The 26,784-nt window shown below is 41.4% G+C and overlaps 2 protein-coding genes across 9 annotated transcripts in view; one reads left to right on the forward strand and one right to left on the reverse strand.

The window, feature by feature from the left end:
- LOC144302929 (uncharacterized) overlaps positions 1-26,784 on the reverse strand; it is a 107,445-nt gene that overhangs the window by 57,808 nt on the left and 22,853 nt on the right. For 3 of the 5 annotated variants that reach the window (XM_077880452.1, XM_077880455.1, XM_077880453.1), the window contains 2 exons: positions 2,810-2,907; positions 375-550 (listed from right to left, as the gene is read on the reverse strand). In XM_077880452.1, coding sequence (XP_077736578.1) covers positions 455-550; positions 2,810-2,907 — 194 coding nt within the window. In that variant the 3' untranslated portion in view covers positions 375-454. The remainder of the gene's footprint in view (positions 1-374; positions 551-2,809; positions 2,908-26,784) is intronic. The other 2 variants (XM_077880454.1, XM_077880456.1) reach the window with 1 other exon arrangement.
- The window catches only part of LOC144302924 (transmembrane and coiled-coil domain-containing protein 5B-like), a 33,557-nt gene continuing 15,468 nt past the window's right edge, over positions 8,696-26,784 (forward strand). Inside the window, exons 1-12 of one of the 4 annotated variants that reach the window (XM_077880442.1) lie at positions 8,696-8,841; positions 9,653-9,697; positions 10,409-10,558; positions 10,864-10,981; positions 11,300-11,350; positions 11,858-11,926; positions 13,241-13,297; positions 13,789-13,848; positions 14,410-14,474; positions 15,051-15,126; positions 15,363-15,406; positions 16,931-17,323. In XM_077880442.1, coding sequence (XP_077736568.1) covers positions 9,663-9,697; positions 10,409-10,558; positions 10,864-10,981; positions 11,300-11,350; positions 11,858-11,926; positions 13,241-13,297; positions 13,789-13,848; positions 14,410-14,474; positions 15,051-15,126; positions 15,363-15,406; positions 16,931-17,129 — 924 coding nt within the window. In that variant the 5' untranslated portion in view covers positions 8,696-8,841; positions 9,653-9,662 and the 3' untranslated portion in view covers positions 17,130-17,323. Of the gene's footprint in view, positions 8,842-9,652; positions 9,698-10,385; positions 10,559-10,863; positions 10,982-11,299; positions 11,351-11,857; positions 11,927-13,240; positions 13,298-13,788; positions 13,849-14,409; positions 14,475-15,050; positions 15,127-15,362; positions 15,407-16,930; positions 17,324-26,784 lie in introns of those variants that run through there. The other 3 variants (XM_077880444.1, XM_077880443.1, XM_077880445.1) reach the window with 3 other exon arrangements.

The raw sequence follows: 26,784 nt of genomic DNA on the forward strand, positions 1-26,784 counted from the left end.
TGACTGTTCTTTCTGGCTTATGAAGTTCATCCAGCACATGTAAAGAGACTTCCATTTAGCTTCTTCTGATTGGGTCCTTTCAGTTGTAGTATCTATGAACTTCAACACTGTTTTGGTTTTTTATCTAAAAGGATTCTGAGCCCCTCACTCCTAGTTTCTTGCTTCTTCCTCATGGGGCAACTGATAGACAGTATTCCGATTATCAACAGCTATATAACTACAAACTACGCCTCAAACTTAGATGCTTCAAACAGTTACATATATACATGTATTTTTTCCACACAAACCTACAACTTGGGCTGGGCCCAGTGGGAGAAGCTATTTTGTTTTCTGTAGTGCTAACTAGGGTTGTTCCATTTGGGGATAGGACTTACCTTCAAGATTTCTTGCTCATATAGCCAGAAAGTTGGTAATGGCTATTGCTAAGGAGCTCAGTCAGGCATAGGGGCCTGAGTCAACACTGATTTCTTTCCATGGGATGCTTGGGCTTCCTCAAAGCATGGTGGCTGAATTCCAAGGAACTAGGCAGAACTTTGTGGCTTTTCCTATCCTAGTGTAGGAAACCACTCAGTGTCACCTTCACTGCTTCCATTTAAAGAAAGAGTAACAAGTTCAGCCAAATTCAAGGAAGAGGACACTTGGACTCCTCACTTGATAAAGGGGTGGCCAGATCCCAGAAAGAGCTACTATTATGGTCATCTTTGGAAAATATAATTTTCCCCTGAGAGGTATCCTGTTCATAAGGTACTTGACATCCTGTGTTCTCTCTATCCACATTGTACCAGCCTTCAGGCTCCTGATTCTTTCATGGAAACTTTTGAATATACTTCAGCGCCTACCAAACCATTCTTTTTTTATATATAAAATATTGTATTTATTTATTCATGAGGGACAGAGAGAGAGAGAGTCATAGGCAGAGGGAGAAGCAGGCTCCATGTAGACAGCCCGATGTGGGACTCGGTCTAGGGACTCCAGGATCATGCCCTGGGCCAAAGGCAGGCACTAAACCGCTGAGCCACCCAGATGTCCTCCACCAAACCATTCTGTACATACCAACTGCCTAATGAAAATGTAATGTCTGAAATACTCTTTTAACATTAATTTTAAGTTAGCTTGTAGACTAGTTTATTTTATAATTAAGCATTGTGGGAATAATTTCACAGGTCCCTTGAGCACTAAGATTCTCTCTCTGTATCTTTCTTAGCTTTAAGATTATATGTAGAGTATATATTATCTACTGTGAGGAACATTCTATGCAACAACTGGCTTATACTTTTCAGAATGCTGATGTCATAAAAGACAAAAGACGGCAAAATTGTTTCATGTAGGACTATCACAGGTAAATGCAGTGTGCCATCCTGGATGAGATCCTGGATCCAGGAAAAATGCTACAAAGAACACTGTTGGCACAATGGCAAAATTCAACTACTATAGAAACAATAAACATTGTGCAAATATGCATTGAATTTAAATGAGTTTAATTTGAATATATTTGAATTCCAATACTTAGAGTGGCTTGATCAACATTATGGCAATCATAAAAATCAACACTTGTTTTTATCACAAATAAATAAATCCCCACCAATCAGCAGTGAGGCATGATCAGGTTAGGCAAATAAATGGAAACTATTTCATCAAATAACCTCTCTAAAATAGTGAGGACTTTTCAGTGATCTTGGCAGCAACCCCATGAGCCATTTCCCTTGCATTCATCTGAGTGCTTTCCCAACCGGGAGAGCCTCTCACTCCTACCCACAGTACAGAAATGAGCATCCTTGCAGACCCCTTTTGGATTCAGACTTTTGCCCAAGTCTTGTCAATTCCATTGCCATCTGCTCCTTCATCTGCCCAAGTCTAAACCTAGACAAGCCTCTCCCTCCTAACTGAAGTTCCCCCTTCACTCTAGAGTTCCCACTACAGGGTAACCTAGAGTCCTAGATCCTTGTTGTCCTTTTCCCTCTAAGGACTAGCGTCTGGTTCAAAGAAGATTTCAAACAGTACCCCCTGCCCCCATAACTACCCAATAGCAACTCCAATCTCATCGTGTCACAAATATTAAAAATTTTAAATATGACAGGCATACTACTTATTCGATGACAATCAACCCCTGCCACTGGTTACCCTTGGCCTTTCTCTTCTCCACAATGTTCTGGCTTACCCAGGTCCCTCCCTGGCTGAACTGACTCACCCGTTTGATGCTTCCTGGCCTCCTTCCCAATCCCTCAGCCATTTTTCCTCTTCTCCTCTCTCCCAGATGTTTTTTAAGAAGCTCAGTTTGGTTTACTTTCTCTCATACCACTCCCACCCCCGCCGGCCCCGCTGCCCTGTCCTTTGAGCTGTTTCTTGGCCCATTTCTGATTCTGCCCTGGAACCTGCAAGCGCAGGGGCTAGTATGGGGAAAGAAAGGAAAGGTGAGGAAGAGTGAGAAAAAGAATTAGCAAATGCAAGAGTCACTGTTTTGAATGGGAGAAGAGAAAGAGGCTGGACGTATTTATATAATTTTTTTTCATTCCCATTGAAGTCAATAGCTGTGAAACACCACATAAAAGGTGAGGAGATGGGGTAACTGGGTGACAGGCCTTAAGGAGGGCACAGATGTGATGAACACTGTGTGTTATACGCCACTGATGAATTACTGAAAACTACATCTGAAACTAATGATGTACTATATGTTGGCAATTGAATTTAAATTTTAAAAAAAGAAAAAAAAAGGAAAAAAAGGCAGGAATGAATGTTTTCACTAGAATCAAAACGCAAAAAAAAAGACATTTCCTTTTCTTAATCAAGTTAAATCTGTTTCTGAGCTCACCTTTTCAAGAGCAATGAGATGCCCAGTATCAACTGATTTCTGTGGCTTTCTCCCCTCGCACTCCAGGCTCCCCCATGTTATACCAGGATCCTGAGCTTCTGTCATCCAGAGAAAGCGGGAGAGAAGTGTCAGCGGTTGGTCCTCACCCTACTGACATCCTCAGGGTCCAGATGGCTGTGAGCCTGAGGGGCAGCCAGGCCTCGCGAGCCCAGCCCCTCCCTTCTAGGTCCCCCCCCCCCACCTTGCCCCCAGAGGCCTTCACTGTGGCTGCAGGGCATGTGACAACCCACAGGCAGGTGTCCCATGACCTCCAGAGCTGGGTTGATTTAATGGGCAACCTGACTATAAGCCAACAGGACTTGATGGGCACAGTGCTGAGCTGGAGAGTGAATTCGGTCCAAACATGGATCCAATGCTATCACATTTGATCTTTTATGAGGAACTGATATTCAAGATTTTCACAGAAAATCTCCTGTTTTATGGTTGCTGGCAACTAAAAAATCATAAACCCCTGTGGGTCTGACCTAACATGTCCATGACCCATATAAGCTCCCTCACTGGCAGTTTGCAGATTCTGAGCCTCAGAACCAAGTCCCCTACACTAGAAATGGGCCCCTTCCTCCTTCCACTTAAAGCCATGCCTGCCACTCCCCTCCCACTTTGTCAAACCCAGTGATTGTGTCAATAGGCCTGCATTAGATTTGGGCTAAGGGAAAAATGTCTGTTTGGGGATTGCCTTTTGTGGAAGGGCTATTCCTCTTTCTTTCAGCTGTCAACTGTGAATTCTACATCCTGAACAGCCTCCGGAGGTATTGGAATCTTGGACATCAAGAACCCAAACCCAGCTGCCTTTCCTCTGCATGTTTGATTGTCAAGTAGAGCAGAAGCATAGTGTAAAAACACATGTGGAGCATTTAAGGAATCACAATTAACCAACACTCACGTACTCAGGCCAGAAAGCAAAAACCACAAAAGTCTCCTGTATCCTCTCCTGATCTTGTCCCTTTCTCCTCCAAAATATTCTATCGGGAATTTTGTGAAAATTATTCCCTTGCTCCTCTTAAGAGATCAATTCCCTACATACAAACTCTAAAATATATTGTTCCATTTAATCTACCTTGAACTTTTTATATCTCAACTTAGAATGCACACATTCTGCCTCTTTTGGTCAGTATTATGTTTAGGGGATCTAACCATGTTACTGAGAATAATAGTAAATTATTTCTTCTGCTAGATATCACAACTTATTTCTCTACTGTTGATGTACAGGTAGATTTGGGTTGTTTTCTGTGCTTTGCTATTACTGACAGTGCTGTGTAAAAATTATTGTACATTCTCTCCCAGGGTTTATGTGCAAGAATTTTTTTTTAGAGTATGTCGTATAGTGAAATTGCTGGCTAGTAGAATAGGTGCATGTTTTACCTTGCCATTTACAGTTTTCCAAAAGTGGTTTAGCCAGAGTGAATGTTTTCTCTAAATTGCTTTCCATGGTTATTATGCCAATTTACATCCCACTACCAGCGTATAACATCATTGCTTATACATAAAGTATTTCGTTGTTAAAAAATCTTGTTACTGCATTATCTAACTGAATTTTTAATTTTTTTTCAATGAATCAATCTAATATGAAAGGCATAACACCAGCAAAATTTTCAATACACTCTATTATAGGTTGCATTACAGAGTAGAAACCAGATTTTAGAGTTTTCAGGAATCTGTTGTCGTCATTATATTTATCTTGAATGACCTAGTGTCCTAAAAATAATCCAGAATTCTTAGGAGGTAGATCCCTCCTAGATATTAAGAATATCATGAGAAAAGTTATTTTATCATGATGAATTGATTAGATGGATATTTTTCTTTTTTGGTGAGGATCCCATTCATTATTATTTCCATCCTGGTATTACAAACTTTGATTAACAACTGTACAATTCCACTGTTAACCTTCTAAACAACTCCCTCTGATGATATAGGGAATTTTTATTTTATTCTATTAGTTTTTTTATAATAAATTTATTTTTTATTGGTGTTCAATTTACCAACATACAGAATAACACCCAGTGCTCATCCCATCATATTCTATTAGTTTTGATTGACAACTTAGACTTAATGTTATGAAAAGTTAAACAAAATGCAAAATAAGTAGATCTCTTCTAAATCTCAAAAGATTATTTTTTTACATATTTGTATGGAAAGCAAGGAATATAAGGTCTTAAAACACATACTAAATCAAATTTTTGATCTTCTTCTGGGTATAAAATCCACTGACTGAAAACTAACTCTTCTTAATTAGAAAACAGAGTTAATTCCTGACAGTGCAACAACTGTCTTGCCATGATGTGATATTTGTAGAGAACTAAAATAGCATAATGACACAAACCCTTCTGACTTGTGGGATTTCTAACAAAAAGGTTAAAACTGAATTATGTAGCCATGCAAATTAGCACAGGCTTCCTCTATAGTCTCATGTACTGGAACAAAACAGGAGCTGTTCTCAACAAAACTAAGCTGTTGAGAATAAAAATCAGAACTCAAAACAGTAAATAGGAGCCATCAAATCTTTGTTTTCCTAAGCTGTTGAAGTTTAGAGCTCCCAAGTGAGTCATCACAAGTGTAAGTGCTAGGTGTAAGGAGGGCCATAGGAAATCCAATTAGCTATTATGTTTAGACTTATTTTAAAAACAGAGGTGTCAAAAAGCCTTTGTTGCCTTAATACACATGATATTATTCTTCCTATCTGCTAGGATAACATAAATGGAACTGTATTAAGAAAGAAAGTATTTCAGTATGTATTCACATGAGCGCTTCACATCCACAGGTTATATATTGTATGCAGATAAACCACGGAAAAAGAACACATGGTTCATACTCTTCAGAGTTTGTATTTAGGGGTGAGGAAGAAAAAAGTTTTTATCTATGGGAACTCACACTTTCAAAGTATCTTATATGCTATACGATGACCCAAATACACTTTACTAACTAGAAACCTAGAGTCTAAGTCTAAGGGATAGAATAACTTGTCAAAGACTTCACATCTGAGAAGTGGTGGAGCAGCTTGTTCAATGTCAGTTTGGTCTGATTCTATAGCCAATGTTTTTACCCAATGACACCCAAACACACTACCCCCCTCCCAGGTCTTTATCTATTTGCTATTATTTATACCTCTAACTATGTCCATGTTTACATTTACCTATGTCTGAATCATATGGAACTATATATTTAATATAGAATAGTGGAAAACAAGTTAAAAATCAGAACCACATGAAAAATGAATAGGAAAATAGGACTAAGGGAAAGATACAGAGGCCACAGTGTCCAGCACAGTCACAAAAATTGGGGTTTTGTGGTGGTGTCTTGGCTTCCTGGTGTCAAAGCAAAGAGGAAAACATGGTAATTTCCAAAGTATACATTGTCTACTTGGGGCAATAAGCTAAGGAGAGTTCATCATGAAAGAGTTCATGGAAAGGGTGAATTTGTGCAGTGTCTTTAAGGAAAAGAGAGAGGCAGCTTGGCATAGAGAATACGTTCTTCATCAGTGATACTCAAGCAGAGGTAACTCCTCCTCTGGGACATTTGGCAGGAGCTTTCAGATTGCATCCCTGATAACCCCGTGGGGGTCGTGGCCCTCTGCTGAGAATTCTGCTATGGTGCACTGTACTGCTATTGACAGTGTACTAATCGGGGTGAGAGCCTCTCAAGTGTAAGAAGGAAAGGGAGGATAATACCAGTTCTAGATAAAAGCAGTGGAAAGAGTCATTTATTCATTCACTTATTCTAAAAACATTCAGCATAATGCTAGTGCAAAAGGTAATATAAGGGGCAGCCTGGGTGGCTCAGTGGTTTAGCACTGCCTTCAGCCCAGGGCCTGATCCTGGAGATCCAGGATCAAGTCCCACATCGGGCTCCCTGCATGGAGCCTGCTTCTCCCTCTGCCTGTGTCTCTGCCTCTCTCTCTCTCTCTCTCTTTGTCTGTCTCTCATGAATAAATAAATAAAATCCTTAAGGAGAAAAAAAAGGTAATATAAGACAGAAGAGTAGAGCATGTACTGTGTTTGAGAATGGATGAGAATTAAGTGCTTCTGTGTGCTACAAGCTGTGTTAAGAGCTTTGCATATATAATTTCATTAAATCTCTACCATGACTTTGTGAAGTAGGAATAATGATCATCTCATAGGTCAGAAGACCTGAGCTCGGAGAGATTAAGTAACTTGCCCAAGGTAACAAGTATGAAGTGCCAGGATGGAAGGACACTCAGATGCTATCTGTCCCTACACAGCCTATTTCCACTCTCCATTTTCAAAGCCACCCCCTTCTTTAAAAAAAAAAAAATTATTTATTAATGACACACACACACACACACACACAGAGAGAGAGAGAGAGAGAGAGAGAGGCAGAGACACAGGCAGAGGGAGCCTGATGTGGGACTCAATCCCGGGTCTCCAGGATCAGGCCCTGGGCTGAAGGCAGCACTAAACCGCTGAGCCACCCAGGCCACCCCAAAAGCCACCCCCTTCTTGAACAATTCCAGGGGGCACCATGCCCATTGAATTCTGTGTAAATGGTGCCAGAACTGGGGAAGGAAATCAAAATGGCTTCCATTAAAACACACTCTCTCAAGGGGTTAATAGCCCAATTGTGGAGTAAAAACCAATGTGTGCACATTCCAAAAAACAACATAAAATACCAAAAAAGGACAACAGAGGTTGGAGGGATTCATTCTCCTGGGATTGCAGGCATGTTATCTGAGAAGGTGTAGAAGCAGCAGTATTTGAACTGAGCTAAGAAGGATGGATACAATTATGACAGATATTATTGTGTGGGAGAGACATTTTCTTGGAGAGACAGTGGCATGTTCCGTAAGACCTTTCCAGGGACTTGAGATTAGGACAATTCTGCTGGGAAAGGCTACATATACCCCTTGGGAGAGTGCATTGAATATAATGGACAGCAATGGACAGATCTGAGCTCCAAGTACACACCTTCACTGGTATCTCTCCAGGTCTGTATACTGCCTCATCTTCTCAGAGAATCTAGAACTGCTTAGCAGAGGGCCACTGGCATATGAAGTCCCATCTAGTGCTCCAGTAACTTAAGGCCTCAGAATAGGAGGACTTTTGAAGGAGAAGGCAGTAGAATCAGGTTTCTGGACCTACCACTCCTCTTTCCTTCTTCCTGTTGCACTTCTATATGCTCCATCTTTAAAACATCAGACCTTTCCTTCCCAGTGTCTTGACAATGCTGGTTCAAGTAAAATAAAGGAGCTTGTTTTATAGCTCCAAGAATCCAACTTGGTGAAAGTGAGGGCTTGTTTGGCTCATAGATAAGACATCCTCGATTCCTCCTAGCCTGCTCTTAGACATTCCTACTTCATGGCTCTTGGATGCCTTCAAGAGAAATGCATAATTTGGATTTGGGTGCAGCAGCCTGCACACATATCACAAGTAGTCAAAGAAGGAAGAGAAACCAGAGTGATCTCAACTGCCACTAGGCCTCAGTCTTTGGGTAAATAAAGAAATGGGTTCCACAGAGCTGACTGCCATTTCAGAAGGGATTTATGTTGTGTCAAGAAATGTGTTGTATAGGGATGTCTGGATGGCTCAGTGGTTGGGCTCTGCCTTCATCTCAGGGCATGATCCTGGGGTTCAGGGATCAAGTCCCACATCAAGCTCTCCTCAGGAAGCTTCTGCCTGTGTCTCTGCCTCTCTCTCTCTCTCTCTGTGTGTCTCTAATGAGTAAATAAATAAAATCTTAAAAAAAAAATGAGTTGTATAGATGTCATTGCTGTGTAGGAAGAGGTTTAAACTACCCTGAAGTTCTGAACTCTGCTCCCATGCTGCCTACAGGGGTGACGTGGAATTGTTGCCACCACCTCACCTCTACCCACTATGACATGCTGCCCCACCCCACTGGAGAGGACAGGTTTGGTGATATGTGGAGAATTCAATCAGCAAGGAGATACCTTTTCTGAAAGTTCTGACAATCAGTTGGAAATCTCAGTGGGAACTGAAGAAATCTCAGTTGGGAAGAGAAGGGTGAGTTCAGAGGGCATCATCAAAGGCTGGCATACCTTGTGTGTAAAAAGAGTAGGAAAAAGAGAAAAATGCAGGGGAGTAATGAAAAGGGAAGAAGGTGAGAGAAGGAATTAAAGAGAGAATTAAAGCCAAAAAGCTTCAGAGGAAAGAGAATAGAAAATGGAACATGAAAGGAGAGGGTTGTTTGGAACTCTACTTTTCTTGGGTTGGTTTCCATCCTGAACTTTATTTAGTATTGGGGCAGTGTTGTTAGGAGACACCATCTCTGAGAGTCCCTGCTGGTAGATGTATCCTGCTGCCCACCCTGTTGTTTTTTGCTGCTATTTCGAAATCAACTCAGCCTCTAACATCCAGGGCTTCTTAGAACTTGGATGGCAATAGACCTAGAAATCAGGCTGGCAGCTTTATGGCACCCTCTGGCTCTTCACTATGTTTTTCCCTAAGTTTCCCTGGAGATCTGGGTAAGAAGTAAACTCTGAGTGCATTTGCTAATAGACATCAGTTTGAGCACCCCTAGCACTTTACCTGTGACCAGAAATATGCAGGCCAGGAAAGGGAAAGGTAGCCAAAATGTGAAAACAAAAAGATCTCTGAACTCCAGTGGGATTCACTCACACACACAATCTTAAGTTAAAACACAATCTGGGTTACTGGAATTTAGTAAAACATTGCAATTGGTCCTAAAAAGCAGGAGGGTTCAGGAGGCATGTGTTTCTTCTTGGCTCTGTCTTGCCTGGTCAATGTGGGGCAATGTTACTAGGTTAGACATTAGGGGTTACGTTTCCATAATAAATGTGTGTTGACATTTTAGGAGACCTACAATGGACATAGTTGGACCAGACCCACTGGATGATGCGTAAGTAATGAGGATGATAAAAAAGTTCAGTAGAGGAGCTGCTATGGGAAGGATGTGCCCCAATCCAGCAAGGAAGAGAACCTCCATTATGTAGAACATTATCTCCTCAGGCCCAGCAGCCTTCAAGGGGAGAAAAGACTGTAGTTTCAGGTCTTTGGACCTCTTCATATTAATAATGGTGGAGTTTTTTCAGAAACCGCTAATGCCTCAAAAAGCAAGTCAATCTTATTTGGAGAAAAGATCCACTTCCACCCCTGCCCCCTACCTAGCCTGTGTGCCTACTTGACTGGGATAGAAAATATGCAGCATAAATTCCTCAGGACTGTAACAAAAGGGAATTGAAGAAATCCCTTCACCCTCACAAATCTTTAAATGCTTTAAAGGTATAACTTGGATTCTGCATGTTCCATATAAAATTTTAAAAAATAAGTAAGTTGGAGCATAATTATTCATATGAAAAATATTCTTCTGCTTTGTAAAACGTGTTTTAATGGGTTCCACTTATAATATTTAAAATTAAAATGTGACTTGACTCCAGGAATTTATTCTATGCAAAACACTGTAGAAATCTATTTCTCATGGAAAATTACAACATAAGGCTACTTAGAGTAATAGCAGAAGATGGGAGGATGAATGAGATTACCAGGGGAAATCTTAGGGCTCCTCTGTTTTCCTGTCCCGAGTTTAGTAAGAAAGATGATTTTCCTATAGACAAGCGATGATGGAAATACCGAAATTAGAAGTCACCAAACAAAATCTTGACTACCTGAACTCAGACCTTGAAAAGGACCTGCAAAGACTGGATGATGCAAATCAAACTCTTCTCAGAAAAATTCAAGAGAAAGAAGAAGCTATTCAAAGGTCAGGCTTTGCAGCTGGAGAGGAAAGGGCTTCTCAACTGAATGGTCTTTAAAATAAAGAGAAGGTGGGAGGAAGGTTTCCTTTTTTTGTTGATAAATCTTGGAGTGTTAAATACTGAAGCATGAACTGTGATGCCCCCAGAAGCTTTATGTATTGATTTTGCATTAAATTCCCACATTAGGCTGATGTTGTATTTGCCACTGTGTTTGAGAGTCGATCTGGCTCCCTGAGACCTTGGCTTTCTAAACTGGGTTCCTGGCAGCTTCCTTATGACTGATCCACATCTAGGTGTCTGTATTTTGCAGTCTGGAAGGAGAGATTGCCCTGTCACTAGGACGAGCCAATGAGAGGGAGGAGTTGAACCATATCACATCTGAGAAGGAGGAAATCTTGAGGAACCTGGAATCAGAGACAGCAAAGTTGGTAAGAAGGTGTCTAGAAAAGGACCATGTGATGCATTTGGCTTGCAGTCAGCTGCTGCTCTCTTCCTCAGGGGATTAGCATCCATGATCATTGCTATGTCTGGAGAAATCAGAGGAGAAAGCTCTGAGAATGAAGCATTTGGCATGGGGTTTCCTAGGCCTGGGCTCTCTTCCCAGATCCTCTGTGTGGGGCCAGAGTGTACTCCCCACTCCCCTCCCCCCCTCCATACATTATCCCCAGACCATATTTTAGACACCCAGGGAGGGGGAAAGTACAAAAGCAGAGCATTTTATCCCCTTTACCTCTTCCTTTCCACAGGAAAAAAGTAACAAGATTCTAAGCAGGAATGTGGTGGAGCTTCAGAAGAAGGTAAAGAGGGCCACCCTTGAAGGAGGTTCACTTCTTAGGAATCTTGACAGAATAGTATGAACCCCTGAACTCTCTAGTCAGAAAGACCCAAGAAGGAGCAACCAGCTAAATGTGTGTGCTCCCTCTCCTCTGCTGCCTACTCAATCTCTTAGGACAAACTCTGATTAACACCCCCACTTGTTCCCTGGCATTACAGATTTGATGAGAGAACTAAGGGACTATAGGAGAAAAGACTTTTCCCTCCCTCCCCCAACTGTTCTGTCCTCTTGTCTCTTCCCCCTCTTCCTCCTTGCTCCTTGTATAGTTGTTTTCATGGCCTATGGGAACAAAAAAGGTCTAACCAGCCACCCTGGATTTAGGCAGCTCCCATAAGCAAGAAGGAGACACTCTATCTGGGATCTAGGTTAATTAATCATCATTCCATAGCCCTGAGACCCCAAAGTCTAGCCCAGCTTTTTATGTCTGTGTGGACCCACTCAGTTCATGTTTTTGGGGGTGGTATTTCAGATTTCAAGGAGACGTAAGAATGATGGCCTTGATAAAGAAACCCTAAAGCAGATGTTGGCAGAACTGAAGGTGAGCAGAAAAGCAAACCTTGAGATTTTCTGGGAGATGTGTCAAGTCTAGGTCTGGGGAGGAACTGCTTTCAAAGGACTCTCCCAAGCTAGGTATGTCTGTGTGCTTATCAGAGTGAGCCAGTGTCTTTTACCTCATGGCCCATGTGACATTCAGGACATGATCAGTCACGTAACTGCAGAGGTAACTTCAATGCCATCAAAGTTGAGGGGATTGCTCCAGAGACCTCAACACCCATCAGTCACTAGAACACACGTGCTGAAGCACATGAGGGCCTGCCAAGAAGCTTAGGGTCTGAATGACACACAATACAGATATTCAAGTAGGATGAGAATACTAACTTCTGTAATTATACAGAGATATGTCAGTAATCTTATCTCATTTTCCAACCCATGCCTTATGGTCCAAAAAAGTTTTGTTTTTTTAAAGATTTTATTTATTCATGTAAGACAGAGAGAGAGAGGCAGAGACACCGGCAGAGGGAGAAGCAGGCTCCATGCAGGGAGCCTGATGCAGGACTCAATCCCGGGATTCCAGGATCACACCCTGAGCCGAAGGCAGGCACTAAACCACTGAGCCACCCAGGGATTCCCCCCAAAAAGTTTATTTTTGAAATTTAGTTTATTTTTTTTCTTCTATTAGAAGGTAAGCCCAATGAGGGCAAGAGTTTTTAATCTATGTTCACTCCTATTTCTCCAGTGCCTAAAAACAGTGCTTGGCATATAGTAGATACTCAATATTTGTTGAATGAATGCATGAATAAATGAATGAATGAATGAACTAGATGCCCAACAGAGGACAGACAGATACCCTATTGGGAACCTTTCTGCAGATTTACATGGTGAATGTGGCAATTTGGCTGAGCCTACCATGCCAGAGCCCTATTATTCCTTTTTTTTTTTTTTCTCTGAAAGGGAGGCATGAGATTTCTTTTTTGCTCTGTGATTCAGAGGGTGTGTGAGTACACCTTATGGAATATAAGAGGGAGAAAGAGGCCCATGAGCTTTGGTCAGTTGGGCTAGAGGAAGGAGGATGGTAAGGCCCAGAGACTGGGCAGTCAGATGACCAGGGCACAAAGGTCAGCTCTGCCACTGTGTGACTTTCAAAGTTAAGCACTTAACTTCTTGCCTTTGTCTTCTCATCTAACAAATAGAGCTAATGATAATACCCACCCCAGATTATTACAATGTGTCTTCAATCCCTCAATATAGGGTAGCTATTTTTATCATGTTTCTTTGCTGGTCTGGAGAGAGGGTGATCACTACCCATTTGCTTTCCACAAGACAATGCTATTCACTTTCGGCTGTCTTCCAGGTGAGACTACAAAAGTCAACAGAATCCTGCACAAAGCAAGAGAAGGAGCTGTTCAAGGTAGAGGCAGTTTCTCCTCATGGAAGGTCTGTCCAGGATATAAATGGCAGAGAACACCAAAGGTCTTAGAAACAGGACAGCTTGGGGCACAGGATGGGGAGGAGCAAGAATCTGGTGGATGAATTTCTGATTCACATGCAGGTGAAGGGAAAGAAAACTTATATTAGAAGTAGTGGTTTCACCATTTCTTAAACACCCTTTTATCTCTACTATTCAAAATACTATCATTGAATCCCAAGCCTAAGTGCACTGATACCTCTACTGCTGTTTCCCCTGACAGGCATACAACAACCTGAGCCAACAATTTTTGTTTTGCTTAAAATTATACCATGTCCATGAATGATTAGATCACTGCTCTGTGATGTGCTTGTTTGACTTTAAAGTAAGAAGTTGCTAGGTTATCAGTGAAATGTCCAATGCACCAGTTAGGGTCCCCAGGAGCAGCCTAGGCTTGGTTCTGATGAGATTTGTTAATTTTCTTTTCTTTCTAGATAGAGAGTGACTACCAATCTTTGCATCAGCTCTGTGAGGACCAGGCCCACTACATAAAGGTATGCTGCCTACAGGTGCAAGTCAGAGTAGAGGTGGAATTTCTCCAAATCCAGGGGTTCTTTGGTTTCTCATTAGGCTAAAATCTGCCACTGGGCAAAATGCCTTTTGTACAACAGCAATAACAACAAAACAGACGTATGTTAAGGATTTACTTTGTGCCAGGCACTGGCACATACATTGTTTTTAAGCTCTCAACATATAGTATTTTTCTCCATTAATTTGTCCAATAAAACTATGGGGATGTTATTGTTATAATCAAGGACACTGGGGTTTGGGGGAGTTAGGTAATGTGCTCTGGGAACACAATTGTAAGCATCAGAGCTGGGATTTGAATACAAGCAGACTTCAAAGAAGGAACTCTTTTTTTTTTTTTCTTTTCATGTATATTCACCTAGTCCCAGTATCTCTCAATTTTTATTAGAACATTTCCCTACTCATGTGTGCACACTCATGCATGCACCATTTAGACTATTAGGGATAACTTTAGGAGAATCATCAATGACATTGAAATGAAATATGGGGAAATTCTTCATTCTAACAATTTTTTTTTCCATGGGAAGAAATACCAGGAAATTCTGAGGCAGATGGAAAAGGAAAAAGAGGTGCTGCTTCTTGAAAAAGAAGTGTAAGTTTGGTAAAATGATGTCCCCAATGGGACTGCAGTTCCTGGGACATCTTGGGGGGGGGGGGGACAAAGCTTCTCAGACCAGCTTTATTTTCTTAGACTTTAGGTCATAAAATTATTTTCCTATGCTTTACCCTAATTTTTTTTTATTATTTTACCTTTTACACTTAGATTTGCATTCATCTGGAATTTGTTTTTCTTCTATTGTGTGAGGTAGAGATCAAGATAATGATTTTTCTGTGTAGAGCCAATTGACCAAGCACCATTTATTTAAGAGAACATGCATTTTCAGTGGTGCCTTGTTTTATAAGTCAAGTGACTATATATTTGTAAGACTTTCTGCAGTTTCAGCCCAACATCAGGGTTATTCTTCATTGATTGTCTTTTCCCTTAAGAATGGACCACACTTTGCTAGTTTCTCTGTATGTTGAGCCATTATAAGTTTTGAATGTTAAACACTGAGCGTTATCAAGAATCCAGGATATAAATCATAGATGTTGCATGGCTTAGAAAAGCACCTTTCATCAGCTCCTCAGATGAGTTATATATTTCTTGGATCTGATCTTTTTCACCCAGATTCAAAGCCCAGAACAACTCTTCCCAAATAGTGAAACCTGGTTCAATTCTGGTAGAGACCATCCAAAGCAACATGGTAAGTTTTCCTTGTCCCATGTTTGAGTTTTCTTTCATCCATCCCTCCCCTGGCTTTTCTCTTTCTGCTCCTTGCATTCCCCTCCCCTTTTTAATAAACCTAGAGTTAGGACATAATGAAGATCAGTGCCTTGTTCCATACCCTATGGCAGCTACCCCAGTGGCTCTTAGCCACCCTGCTACACTGTCTGTGACCGCATGGACAGGCACATCTGTGGCTTTTCTTGCTTCTCATAGGAGAAGACCATCATTAAGAAACAGAAGAGAATCTTTTGGTACAGGTAAGTGGTAGAATCTTGGCTTTTATCTAGTCTAGGTCACATTTGCTCTATAAAAGTGAGTGACTTGGTAAGGACATAAGGAATAAGGATAAATATACCCACCAACAAGAAACTATCAGGCAGCCCCAGATTTTTCCCAACCTTTCCTTCCTTCTTTCCCCAGCATCAGAGTTAAGCAGAACTTGGTGGCTGGAAAAAATAGCTATTTGTTCAAGATGAAGGCTGCAGGTTGCATTTTACTTTGCATTTCCATTTTTATGGTTCTTGGTTTGCTCCTTTCTATTTTTCAGATCCTGAACCTGGTAATCTCTGCTATACTCTTTGTTGGAAAGACAGTTCAGGGTGCACTCATTCTTTTAGTTCTTTTACTATAGGCTGTAAATTTTTAAAAAATATTTTATTTATTTATTTGAGAAAAAGAAAGAGAAAAAGCACGGAGGGGTAGAGGGGAAGGGGGGCAGAGGGAGAGGGAGAAGCAGGCTCCCTGCTGAGCAGGGAGCCTAACTTGGGGACTTGGGGCTCCATCCCAGGACCCTGGGATCATGACCTGAGCTGAAGACAGATGCTTAACCAACTAAGTCACCCAGGTGGCTGTAAAATTTTATTATTTTATTTATTTTATTTTATTTTATTTTATTTTATTTTTTAAGATTTTATTTATTCATAGAGATAGAGAGAGAGAGGGGCAGAGACACAGGCAGAGGGAGAAGCAGACTCCATACAGGAAGCCTGAGGTGGGACTCGATTTAGGGTCTCCATGATCACTCCCCAGGCTGCAGGTGGCGCTAATCCAATGCGCCACCGAGGCTGCCCGGCTGTAAAATTTTAGAAAACAAAAATCACCTGAACTCTCTGTGAAACAAGCAGACTAACTCTGAAATGCTCCATGTGGCCCTTTAACGAAGAGCTTCAATTTATGACATTTTAATATAGTTGAAGACTGAAGGCCTTAGACGAGATTTCAGTGTGAAATTTTCTTGAGGCACACAAGAAAACACGCACACACACACATGCACGCACATCTTTTATTGTTTAACTTGGTCTCTTTTGACACTTGATGTTTAGGAAAAAACCTATCCTAATGATTTTGCTTGGACATTAATGTCAGAAATGTCCCAATCTTATTTCAAATTCTAGAATGGCTTCCTATAGTAAACCCAAGGAAGGCTACTGGTCATGAGACTCATAGACTCATAGTCCTGAACATTTTCTGGCAACCTCCAAAAGGCCTGCCACATAAGTATTACCTGGAAAATCTCCTTTTGCACCTCCAACTTTTTCTATGGAGACATCTATTCTGTCAGAGGGCTTACATGTCAGGAAAGCCATATGCAGTTTCTAACCACTCCATGGATCTTTTTCTGTTATTCCTTATCCCCTCCCCTCATCCTTTGTGTCTTTATTCTCCATCAGTTTTGCCCTGAAGAAAGCAATTCAGTTATTTATGAGTGTGAGTGTCACCCCCAAAGCTGGGTCCTGGGCTGTTCTCTCTCCCCTAGGCTAACCAAGAATGTCTCTTTGCAGACATTTCAGGTGTCTTGTCTTCATGGTCATGATCTTCGTTAGGCTGCTGGGCTATGTACTTTTCCACCTGCAGTACATAAATCCAGACCTTCTTGTGGATGCCCTACCCATGGTAATGACCAGGGACACCTTGAAGAGGCTGAGGGAGGTCTTATTTCCCTTCCTCACTCTAGAGGTAGAAGAAGTTCTACCCCATTAGGCTAAAGTGACATGAGGGGCTCCACGCTGTACCCAGTGGAGAAAGGGGGGACATGGCTATAGCCCTGAGTCCAGGATGGACCAAGAAGGAAGTGGGAGCCTTGACTTGGACATCTGACCTCTTCATTTCATTCTCTTCCCTTGCTTTTCCCTTTGTAGTGGCTCTCTTTTAAATAAAGAATATGTTTGACCAGAGTTCACTGTGTTGGTCTGTGAGTCCTGGGGCCTCATTAGACATTCTCAGTTTCCACCTGTTTTAAGAAAAGAAAACCGAAAAGAAAAGCAAAGAAAAGCAAAGAAAAGCAAAGAAAAGTAAAGAAAAGAAAAAAAAGAAAAGAAAAGAAAAGCTTCCCAATACTTCCACTCTCTGCTCCATACTGAAAACACAGTAGAGGGGAAAAAAAATTATCTCTTCATTTGTAACATTCTCCACTTCCTCTGGGGTGGGCACAAAGGCTGTTCAACTGAGGAATCATGAGGTGGGTATAAGACTTGCTTTCATTAAATATTTTAACAACACATTGTCCTTCCTAAAGCTCTTTTATTTTTATATTTCACTATGTATTATGGGGGTGAGATGTCCTGAAAAGCTGACCTGTCTTTTTTTTTCATGTACACTGATGGTTACTCATTCTCAACTGACAAGAAAATTATCCTAAAATTGAAATGACAAGTAAAATGTAGTGTAAAATCAGCAAAACACAATTTTGCACCGATCTATCATTCAAATCCTAATTCAAATGCCATCTCTCCCATATTGTCTCCTCCGATATCCTGCAGGACCTGAGACTGCTCTACTTGTCTTCTTGCAAATGCTCCTTGTACTTTTGGCATCTCCTTCCTCCTGTACATTCCTCAGACTCTTGCTTTCTGATGATCTTCTGTCCTTTCAACACTATTCTTGACACAGATTTTAACAGGTTTTAACTGCATTTCATGGCAGAGACGCACTGCATGTTTGCTTTGGCTGTAGACACAACCCTGTCCTACCTTTTCTTTGGGGGTTCAGGGAGGAGAGGGTTAAGGGTCTCAGGACTCCAAAAAAAATGAAAAACTGATCCACAGCACCCTCTCCTGGCCATATAAAAGCTCTTTCACTACAGCCGGCCTCCTCTAAAAGGGCAGGAGTGTGATCAGCCAGCTGAAGCAAAGGATGGATCAGTTGCCACTTTTGGGTGATTCCCTCTGTGAGCTCTAATAAGTACAATTAGTATTTATCAATTCAACATATACTTATTGAGACTCTTTCTTGGACCGGGTAGTTACTGTTTCAGGCACTGGGATTGAACAAAACACACAAAACTCTCTGCCCACATTCTGGTGAGTAGAGGTAAATAATAAATTATTAAAATAGAGAAATATCAGATGATATTAGATGCTATAAAAAGTTAGGTTGGGGAGAAGGAAGGGGATGAGGAGCGGAAGCTACAATGCTCATTTGAGAAGGTAGTGTTATAGCCAAGACCTGAATGAGATGAGGAAGCCACGTGGATGGTGGAGAGCTTTGGGGGGGCAGGGAGGTGGTGGTGTAGCTGATGGGGAGATAGCAGGTACACAGCCTTGACATTGGAATGTGCCTGGTGCATGTGAAGTTCTGCTGATCCCATGATCATACACCTTTATGATGGTCCCCTCACTAAACTCTTCAGTGGAATCCTCCAAGTTGAATTCTGGTTCCTGCCAGGATCTTGGCTGATACTTTCACTGGCCAGAAGCATTCCTTAGGCTGAAGGGTTTCAGCATTGGAGTGATTCTAAGACTATAGGTATATGTGAAGAAAATGGCTGCAATTGGCCAAGAAACTTATATCCAGAGTATTACTTTCTGTGCCATCTCCAGACATGCAAACCTCAGAAGTTGATGGAACTTCCAGGTTCTGCTCTAGTGCCCAGCCCTTCCCACAGACACATCTTAGGTAGACGTGGGAGCAACCCAACATTCAAGACTGGCTAAGAAATAGGAGCTTAGGAAAATAAGGACACAGTAGCCCAATACTTGCAGTCAGCAATCCAGTGGGGACTTGGAACCTTGAAGCTATACTGGAAATCCAGTATATTTGTGGTGCAAAAGCACAAATGGTCTTTTCTGCCACCCAGAGTCTGCTTTTAAGCAGGACACTGGCTCCAGAGGGGCCTGGATGGTTCCCAAGTCTGAGACGCAGAAGAGAGGTCACTGCTGCCATACATGAGCAGTGCTGAGCTGGACATCTGACTTACCACCCCCCAAAAATCCACCCATTTCTGAAAGGTTTTAACAAAATAATACAAAGCACTCAACACAGCAAAAGGCACATGGTGGGTATTCAACCAATATGAGTTTCCATTCCTTTCCTTATATGACATAAAAGTTTGCCTTTATCTAGTAGTTAATCTTAGTTCTGTCTTATAAAGCCACACAGTAAAATAACGGCTTCTGTCATATTTAAGTCACTAAAACTGAACAGTCTTCTGTTCTCCAAATGAATATTTGTCAGTCCTTCAAGTTGTCATATGACATGGCTCCTAGAATTGTATTATCTTCTTTACCTTTCCCTGGACACCTACTGAATTGAACAGGATACTGCAGATGAGTTCTGATTGACAAAGTACAGTAGTTCAAGTCTCCTTTATTCTTTTTTTTTAATGAATTTATTTTTTATTGGTGTTCAATTTGTCAACATACAGAATAACACCCAGTGCTCATCCCGTCAAGTGCCCACCACAGTGCCAGCCACCCAGTCACCCCCACCCCCCGCCCACCTCCCCTTCCACCACCCCTAGTTTGTTTCCCAGAGTTAAGTCTCCTTTATTCTGAACAATTAATGCTTCCCAAGAGTTCTTTAGCCACTTTGGCAGCTGTATCAAAGACGTATACTTGGAGTCAACCACGATCCTTTTTTTTTTAAAGATTGATTTATTTTGAGAGAGAGAGAGAGAGAGAGTGAGCATAGGGGTTAGGGGGAGACAGAAGGATAGAGAAAGAGCATCTTAAGTAGACTCTGATGAGCTTTGGGAACCTGACCTGGGGCTCGATCCCATGACCCAGAGATCATGACCTGAGCCAATACCAAGATTCAGTCGCTTGAAAAAAAAAAAAAAAGATTCAGTCGCTTGACCAAGGCGCCCTTCAGTCAAGATCCTTGACCTTTTGAACATGAATTATTTTTACTGTACATCTCCTCTGCTTTGTATTTGTGCAGATTGAAAGATAATACTAAATGCAGGATCTACCATGTGCTCTATTAAATTTCATTTTGTTGCTTTGGTTGCTTCATTGCAATCATTCAAAACCTTGATTGTATGAAGGATTAAACTAGTCTGTTTAGATGCCAGAGTCACCTGGTAGAGTAGAAACTGCTGGACAGGGAGGCTTGGATGTGAAATTGCCTCTGGCCTTGTAATAATTGTTAACTCCAGGCAGCTGGTTAACCCTTCCTTTAAGGTGGCTAATCATTCTCTCCCTCAGGAGCCTGTTATAACAGCCTCAAGTTCTTTTAGTATTTTGAAATGGAATTTCTTCGGGTCTGGAGGCTTGAATTCAATCAAATGGATTAGATACTCTCCTTATATCTTCTCACCTATCTTAAAACTCAGACTATCCTTTTTGTCATGCAAAAGATCAATTTCCTTGATAGAGAAGGCTGATGTGAAATAGGACCCTTATCAGTTAACATTATACCCCATGCCCTAAGGAATGATGTATTTCATTTCTCCTGTTCCAAACAGAGTTTTGGAAATGCTCTCTTAAAAAAATAATAATAATAATAAAAAATAAAAAATAAATTTAAAAAATGCACTTTTTTTTTTTTTTTTTTAAACCAACTCCAGTGTTGTCTTGAGAAAAATCACTGAATAAGGTGTCAAGCCTTGGACCCTGGACCCGGCTTTTTTGTTACTTGTCTGGTTTTATACAAGCCACACATCCTTCCTGGGTCTGAGGTCGATTTCTGGGTGCTTTCTAAGATCATTCATACTTATATTTCTTTGATTCTATGAATTCCTCCACTCAAGTCTCTGCGTGAGTGAGAAAGAGCTCTCAGCCCTCAGTAACCTCCAAGCTTGTCAGGCTTCAACCCTCCCAGGGATCAATCTTAACCCTTTCCTGGCCTCTCCTGCTTCCCAGAAGAACCGTCTGCAAACTGGAAGTACTTCCATCACTTCTCCTTGTCAAGAGTCTGGGTGGGTGATGCTCCTGTAATTCTTATATCTTGAGAAAAAAACAGTATTTCTTAAGAATGAGTAAGGAAGTCTGGTGTAAAGGCTTAGTTCAACAAACATTAATTGAGCTCCTAGTATGTGCTAGGCACTGCTCAATCAATGTACTGGAAGGCAGAGGAGAAGAAAGGGGGAATAGTTCAAGAAATAAGCAATAAACCATGCTCTCAATGACTCTTGATTTTGTAGTAGATTCCAAACTCAACATCAAAGTTACAGGTAACTCCAAAACTTCTCTGAAGTATAAATGCTGGCTTAATTGGGGCCTAGAACTATCAATAGCACATTTATTGATTATCTACTGTATTGCAGACACTGTGCTAGATACTTCCATATGGTCTCCATTTCATAGTTTAGTGAATTGCCTGGGATTATCCAGTTAGCAAAGGGCAGAAACAGGGCTCACCGGCCATGTCTTAACTCACCTAGGACACTTGTCTTTCATGTCTCAGATGTAATAAAGACCTTTGTAATCATCTCCAGATCCAATACTAGTCTGCTAGTTAGCAGAACTATTGAATCCATCATTGTAATCAGGTACTTATTTTCCTCTCTCCTCTATGATTTGTTTAAAGTTACTATAGAGACCCAATATCTATCATTCTAGTCACTGTGTTAAATTTTACTTTGGAGCTCAATTATATCTCTAGTTAAATGATTAAAATTTTAAAATGCCTTGAGTAATGCTTTATTAAGGTATTATGGGCCATTCATACCTTAGTATGAATACAGGGTGGGAGAATTGGATTTTATGGGGGGGGGTGCTGAAAGAAATATTAAAGCCACTGTCACCTGCAGGTGGGTGAGAGTGTTGAATTGAGGACATAATAGGGAACCTGAAGTAATTATTAGAATGATGACTCCAACAACAGCAGCTTTGCCTGGAGTGGCTCTTGAGGAGCCCATATAAAAGCTTTAGTTCTCACACATAGCCATGTCACTCTCATGTAACAGCTGTTAGTATTACAAAATTGGACTCAGGGGGAACCCAACCCATCCCAGGGGTGCCATTGTCCCCTGCAGGTTGCTCCTTTACAAAGCCCAGTTGAAATGTTCGTGGTGGATCTTTTTCCCACACTCCATATCTCGAAACCCTTGCCTTGATGCCATGGTCATCACTCCCTATCTGTGGGTGCCAGCTTGAAAGAACAATATCAGTTGGCTGCTCTGGGAGTTCAGTGAGTTTGAATCCTGAAAGGCTTCACAGTCCCCAAGCTCAAATCTGCTGTCTCTGTGGCAGAGACCATGAATGGGCAGGCGCTACTTCCTCCACTTGCTTGAGCAGTTGGAAGGCTTCCCTGCTGCTCTCCTTGCGGCTCTCAGCTGGCAAAGCTGCCCTGGTGTGGAACTGTCTACCCTTTGCCAGCAGTCTGTGCATTGATCTATGTGTCTGTTTTTGCACCAGTACCACACTGTCTTGATGACCACAGCTTTGTAGTACAACCTGAAATCTGGCATTGTGATGCCCGCAGCTATGGTTTTCTTTTTTAATATTCCCTTGGCTATTTGGGTTTTTTTTCTGATTCCACACAAATCTTAAGATGATTCGTTCCAACTCTTTGAAGAAAGTCCATGCTATTTTGATAGGTATTGCATTAAATGTGTAAATTGCCCTGGGTAGCATAGACATTTTCACAATATTAATTCTTCCAATCCATGAGCGTGGAATATTTTTTCCATCTCTTTGTGTCTTCCTCAATTTCTTTCAGAAGTGTTCTGTAGTTTTTAGGGGGGATTTATTTTTCTTCTGGGAGGTTTGTGGCAGGTTGCTGAAGCCTGGGTCTAACTGGAAGCTTTTTAGGTGCTGAATTTTGGGGCACCTGGGTGGCTCAGTGATTAAGCATCTACCTTTGGCTCAGGTAGTGATCCTGAAATAGATTCCCACATCAGGCTTCCCACAGGGAGCCTTCCTCTCCCTCTGCCTATGTCTCTGCCTCTGTATGTGTATGTCTCTCATGAATAAATAAATAAAATCTTCAAAAAAAAAAAAAAAAGAGAGAGATCCTGGGTGGGGGGAAGTCCTGAATTTCTCAGTCCCACTGAGCTAAGTCACAGAAAAATGAAAAAACAGTGATTTTTGGTAGTTATGAGGAGAATGACAATTTAGGGCTGGTGAGATGGGGTGGATCAAGTAGGGCAGTGAAGCAAAGGGCAGTGTGACAGAAGGGGAATGTCCAAGAGGGTCTGATGGGAAAGAGGATGGATTTCCTGGCTATGGATCCATCCTTTTGCTAGAATCTTCCTGCTGCAAATATAGGTGTTTAGTAGATTTTCTACCTTCCAGGCCTGTTTGACCTGGATCTATATTTGCACTCTAAGCAAAACCATATCAGCATTGCAGTCTCAGATGAGAGGTACATCTGAGATCAGGAGCTGAAAGCTCCACCTGCCTCTCTAGGCATGGTGTAATCTCTGGTGTAGGAAACTGATGAGTCAACGTTAGCCTAGAGCCTGAAATGCCAGTGACTTCCTGGGAATGGGAAACCCATCTTTGGCACAACGATTTGCCAACTAAGAAGATCACCACTGACCAACCTTACAAGAAAAAATTTCAGTTCACCAAATTTTAATGTCCCTCCTATCTGCACTACTGTGCTGGGGAAAACAGACACAATGGAATTGTATATGTTATCATGTAATTTCAACCTTGAAAGAGTGTATAACCTATTAGCAAGGAAAAAAAGAAAATACTCAGTAACTGTAATGCTAAAAAGAATGAAGTACAAAGAAGGGGTTACAGAGTGCCAAGGAAGCTCAAAAAGAAAAAGAAAGAAAGATTACATCAAGAATGGGAAAGAGCTAATGGGGGAGGTGACATTTGATATAAACATTGACAAAGAGATAGGATTTCAATGCATGAAGGTGGAGGAGGAAGAGCTTCCTAACTGAAAGGAGGTGAAGAATGATAACCCAAAAACTCCCCCAGGCTTTTAAATAGACTAGACTGCCCAGGAATAGGACAGAGTTATATCAATCTTTGAATTTTGAAAGAAAATTCTCCCAGCAGAGGAAATCTTAACAGCAGCTTACTTGATTACTAACTGTTCAAGAGACATTATTAATTGTTCACTTACATTTGGTATGCAAGAAAAACTCAAAATGGATTCAATAAATTTGTGTCTCCAATGGATTAGATACTGATGGGATTGGAGGGAGAAAAACATACCAGATAATCCTGAGGGCCCTCTACGGGTTTGCCTAGGGGCCTCCATACAAGGCAAAGGCAAAGAAAGAGGCAGGCCACTCCAGATGGGTAGGTGTCAGGTTTAATAAGCAAGGAACTTAGGTATGATGCTTGTCTTGAGTGGCTGCAAAATGAATAGATCTCTGCAGCTGCTGGCCAGAATCTTAAAAGTTTATGCAAAGACCTTAACTAGGTTCTGTGAAGTATACCATCCAGATGATCTCAACAACACATGCTCTCTCAAATCTATGGCCTTGATGCAGCTTCTAGTGTAGGGAAAGTGGATGGAAAACACATTTCGAGGACAGGGCAGGGGGTGAGGAGCCACCAATTGCCCAGTGCTCACAGGTCATCCCGTGGTCATGTCCTCTCAATGACTTCCTCCACCGCCCTCCTAGGAGTAACTTCCTAAATTCTTTTAACTCAAGGCCACTGATTCCCAGAAATATACAAACCAAAGTGAAACATTATTTAGTAAAGGAAAGAACAAGAAAAAGAACATTTTTTGGGCCTGAGGAAGAAGCCAGTCATTTCCTTACACCAGTGAATCTCAACCTTAGTAATACATTAGAATCACCTGGGGAGGGATCCCTGGGTGGCGCAGCGGTTTGGCGCCTGCCTTTGGCCCAGGGCACGATCCTGGAGACCCGGGATCGAGTCCCATATCAGGCTCCCGATGCATGGAGCCTGCTTCTCCCTCTGCCTGTGTCTCTGCCTCTCTCTCTCTCTCTGTGACTATCATAAGTAAATTAAAAAAAAAAAAAAAAAATCACCTGGGGATATTTAAGGATCTTGGTGCCTGGGCCCCAACCCCAGCTTGATTTCATTTAGGGGCATTGATATTTTTGAAAAGCCCCTGTTCCCACCAACTCTCCATTGCAGGTGATTCCAATATCCAGCCAAGGTTGAGAACTGCTGTTTTAAAAGTGTTTAGAGTAGGATCCCTGGGTGGCGCAGCGGTTTGGCGCCTGCCTTTGGCCCAGGGTGCGATCCTGGAGACACAGGATCGAATCCTACATCGGGCTCCCGGTGCATGGAGCCTGCTTCTCCTTCTGCCTGTGTCTCTGCCTCTCTCTCTCTCTGTGATTATCATTAAAAAAAAAAAAAAAAGTGTTTAGAGTAATCTCCAGACTCCTTATGCAAAGATAAGAGAGTGGTAAGGACAGCTTATTTCCAAATTGGAAAAATAAGTGAGAAGAGGCAGGGACATTTTTATGTAAAAAGAGAGTTCACTTCAGTATGAAGAAACATCTATTCTGATGGTTCCTTCTTCATATTTATAGCTGTTTTGGCAAATTTCCCAATCTTTGGGTTTACATTTGCTCTCACCTCCCTTCCCTTGATTTTTTTTTTTTTTTTAAAAAGCCTCTTTACATGTTGGGTCCTTTGTATTCCATGGAAAGAGTATAGAGATCAGGATAAAAGAGCAACTTGCCCCTTTCCAGATGTGGGAGGAAGAATAATAGCTCCACCAAGATATCCATATCCTAATCTCTGGAACCTGTAACTATGTACCTCATAGGAGGCTGCAGATGTGATTAAGGATCTTGAGATGGAGAGATTACCCTGTATTTTCTGAGTGGGCCCAGTGTAATTGCACGGGTTTTTACAAGTGAAGGAGGAAAGAAAGAGAGCCAGCTGGAGGAGATATATAGACAGAAGCAGAGGTCAAAGCAATGGAAGATGGAAGAGGGTCATGAGCCAAGAAATGTATGCAGCCTCTAAAAGCTGCTAAATATTTTACACACATCATCTTACTTAATCTTAGCAACAATGCTGTTCTGTAAGCCTTTTATTGCTCCTTTTATGGAGAAAGAACCAAAGAACCTGAGGGTTAAGACTGGTATTTCTTAGCATCTAAAATGTCATGAGGTACCTGAGTATTTAGTTAACTCTGACCCTTGGTTTTGGCACAGGTCATGATTTCAGGATCGTGAGATCTAGCCCTGAGCTGGGGTTCCATACTCAGTGCAGAGTCTGCCTAAGAGTCTCCCCCTCCCTCTGCCCCTCACTTACTCCCCTGAAAATAAATAAATAAATCTTAAAAAAAAAGAATCTAAAATATTACTGATTATTAGATGCCACTATATTAAGTGCCACTAGGGGGAAAAAAGTTAAACTATGTGTCAACAACACACCATTTCTAGTTCTAATTAAAAAAAAAAAATCACAATCTAATTAAATGAAATACAGTCTTCCATGTGATGACTCCTACATTGCTTTGTGAAAAAATCAAGTGTTAAATTTTTTAAAACACATTTTATTTTATTATTTTTCTA

The sequence above is a fragment of the Canis aureus genome, chromosome 32, assembly GCF_053574225.1.
Source record: "Canis aureus isolate CA01 chromosome 32, VMU_Caureus_v.1.0, whole genome shotgun sequence".
In the NCBI taxonomy this organism is placed as follows: Eukaryota; Metazoa; Chordata; class Mammalia; order Carnivora; family Canidae; genus Canis; species Canis aureus.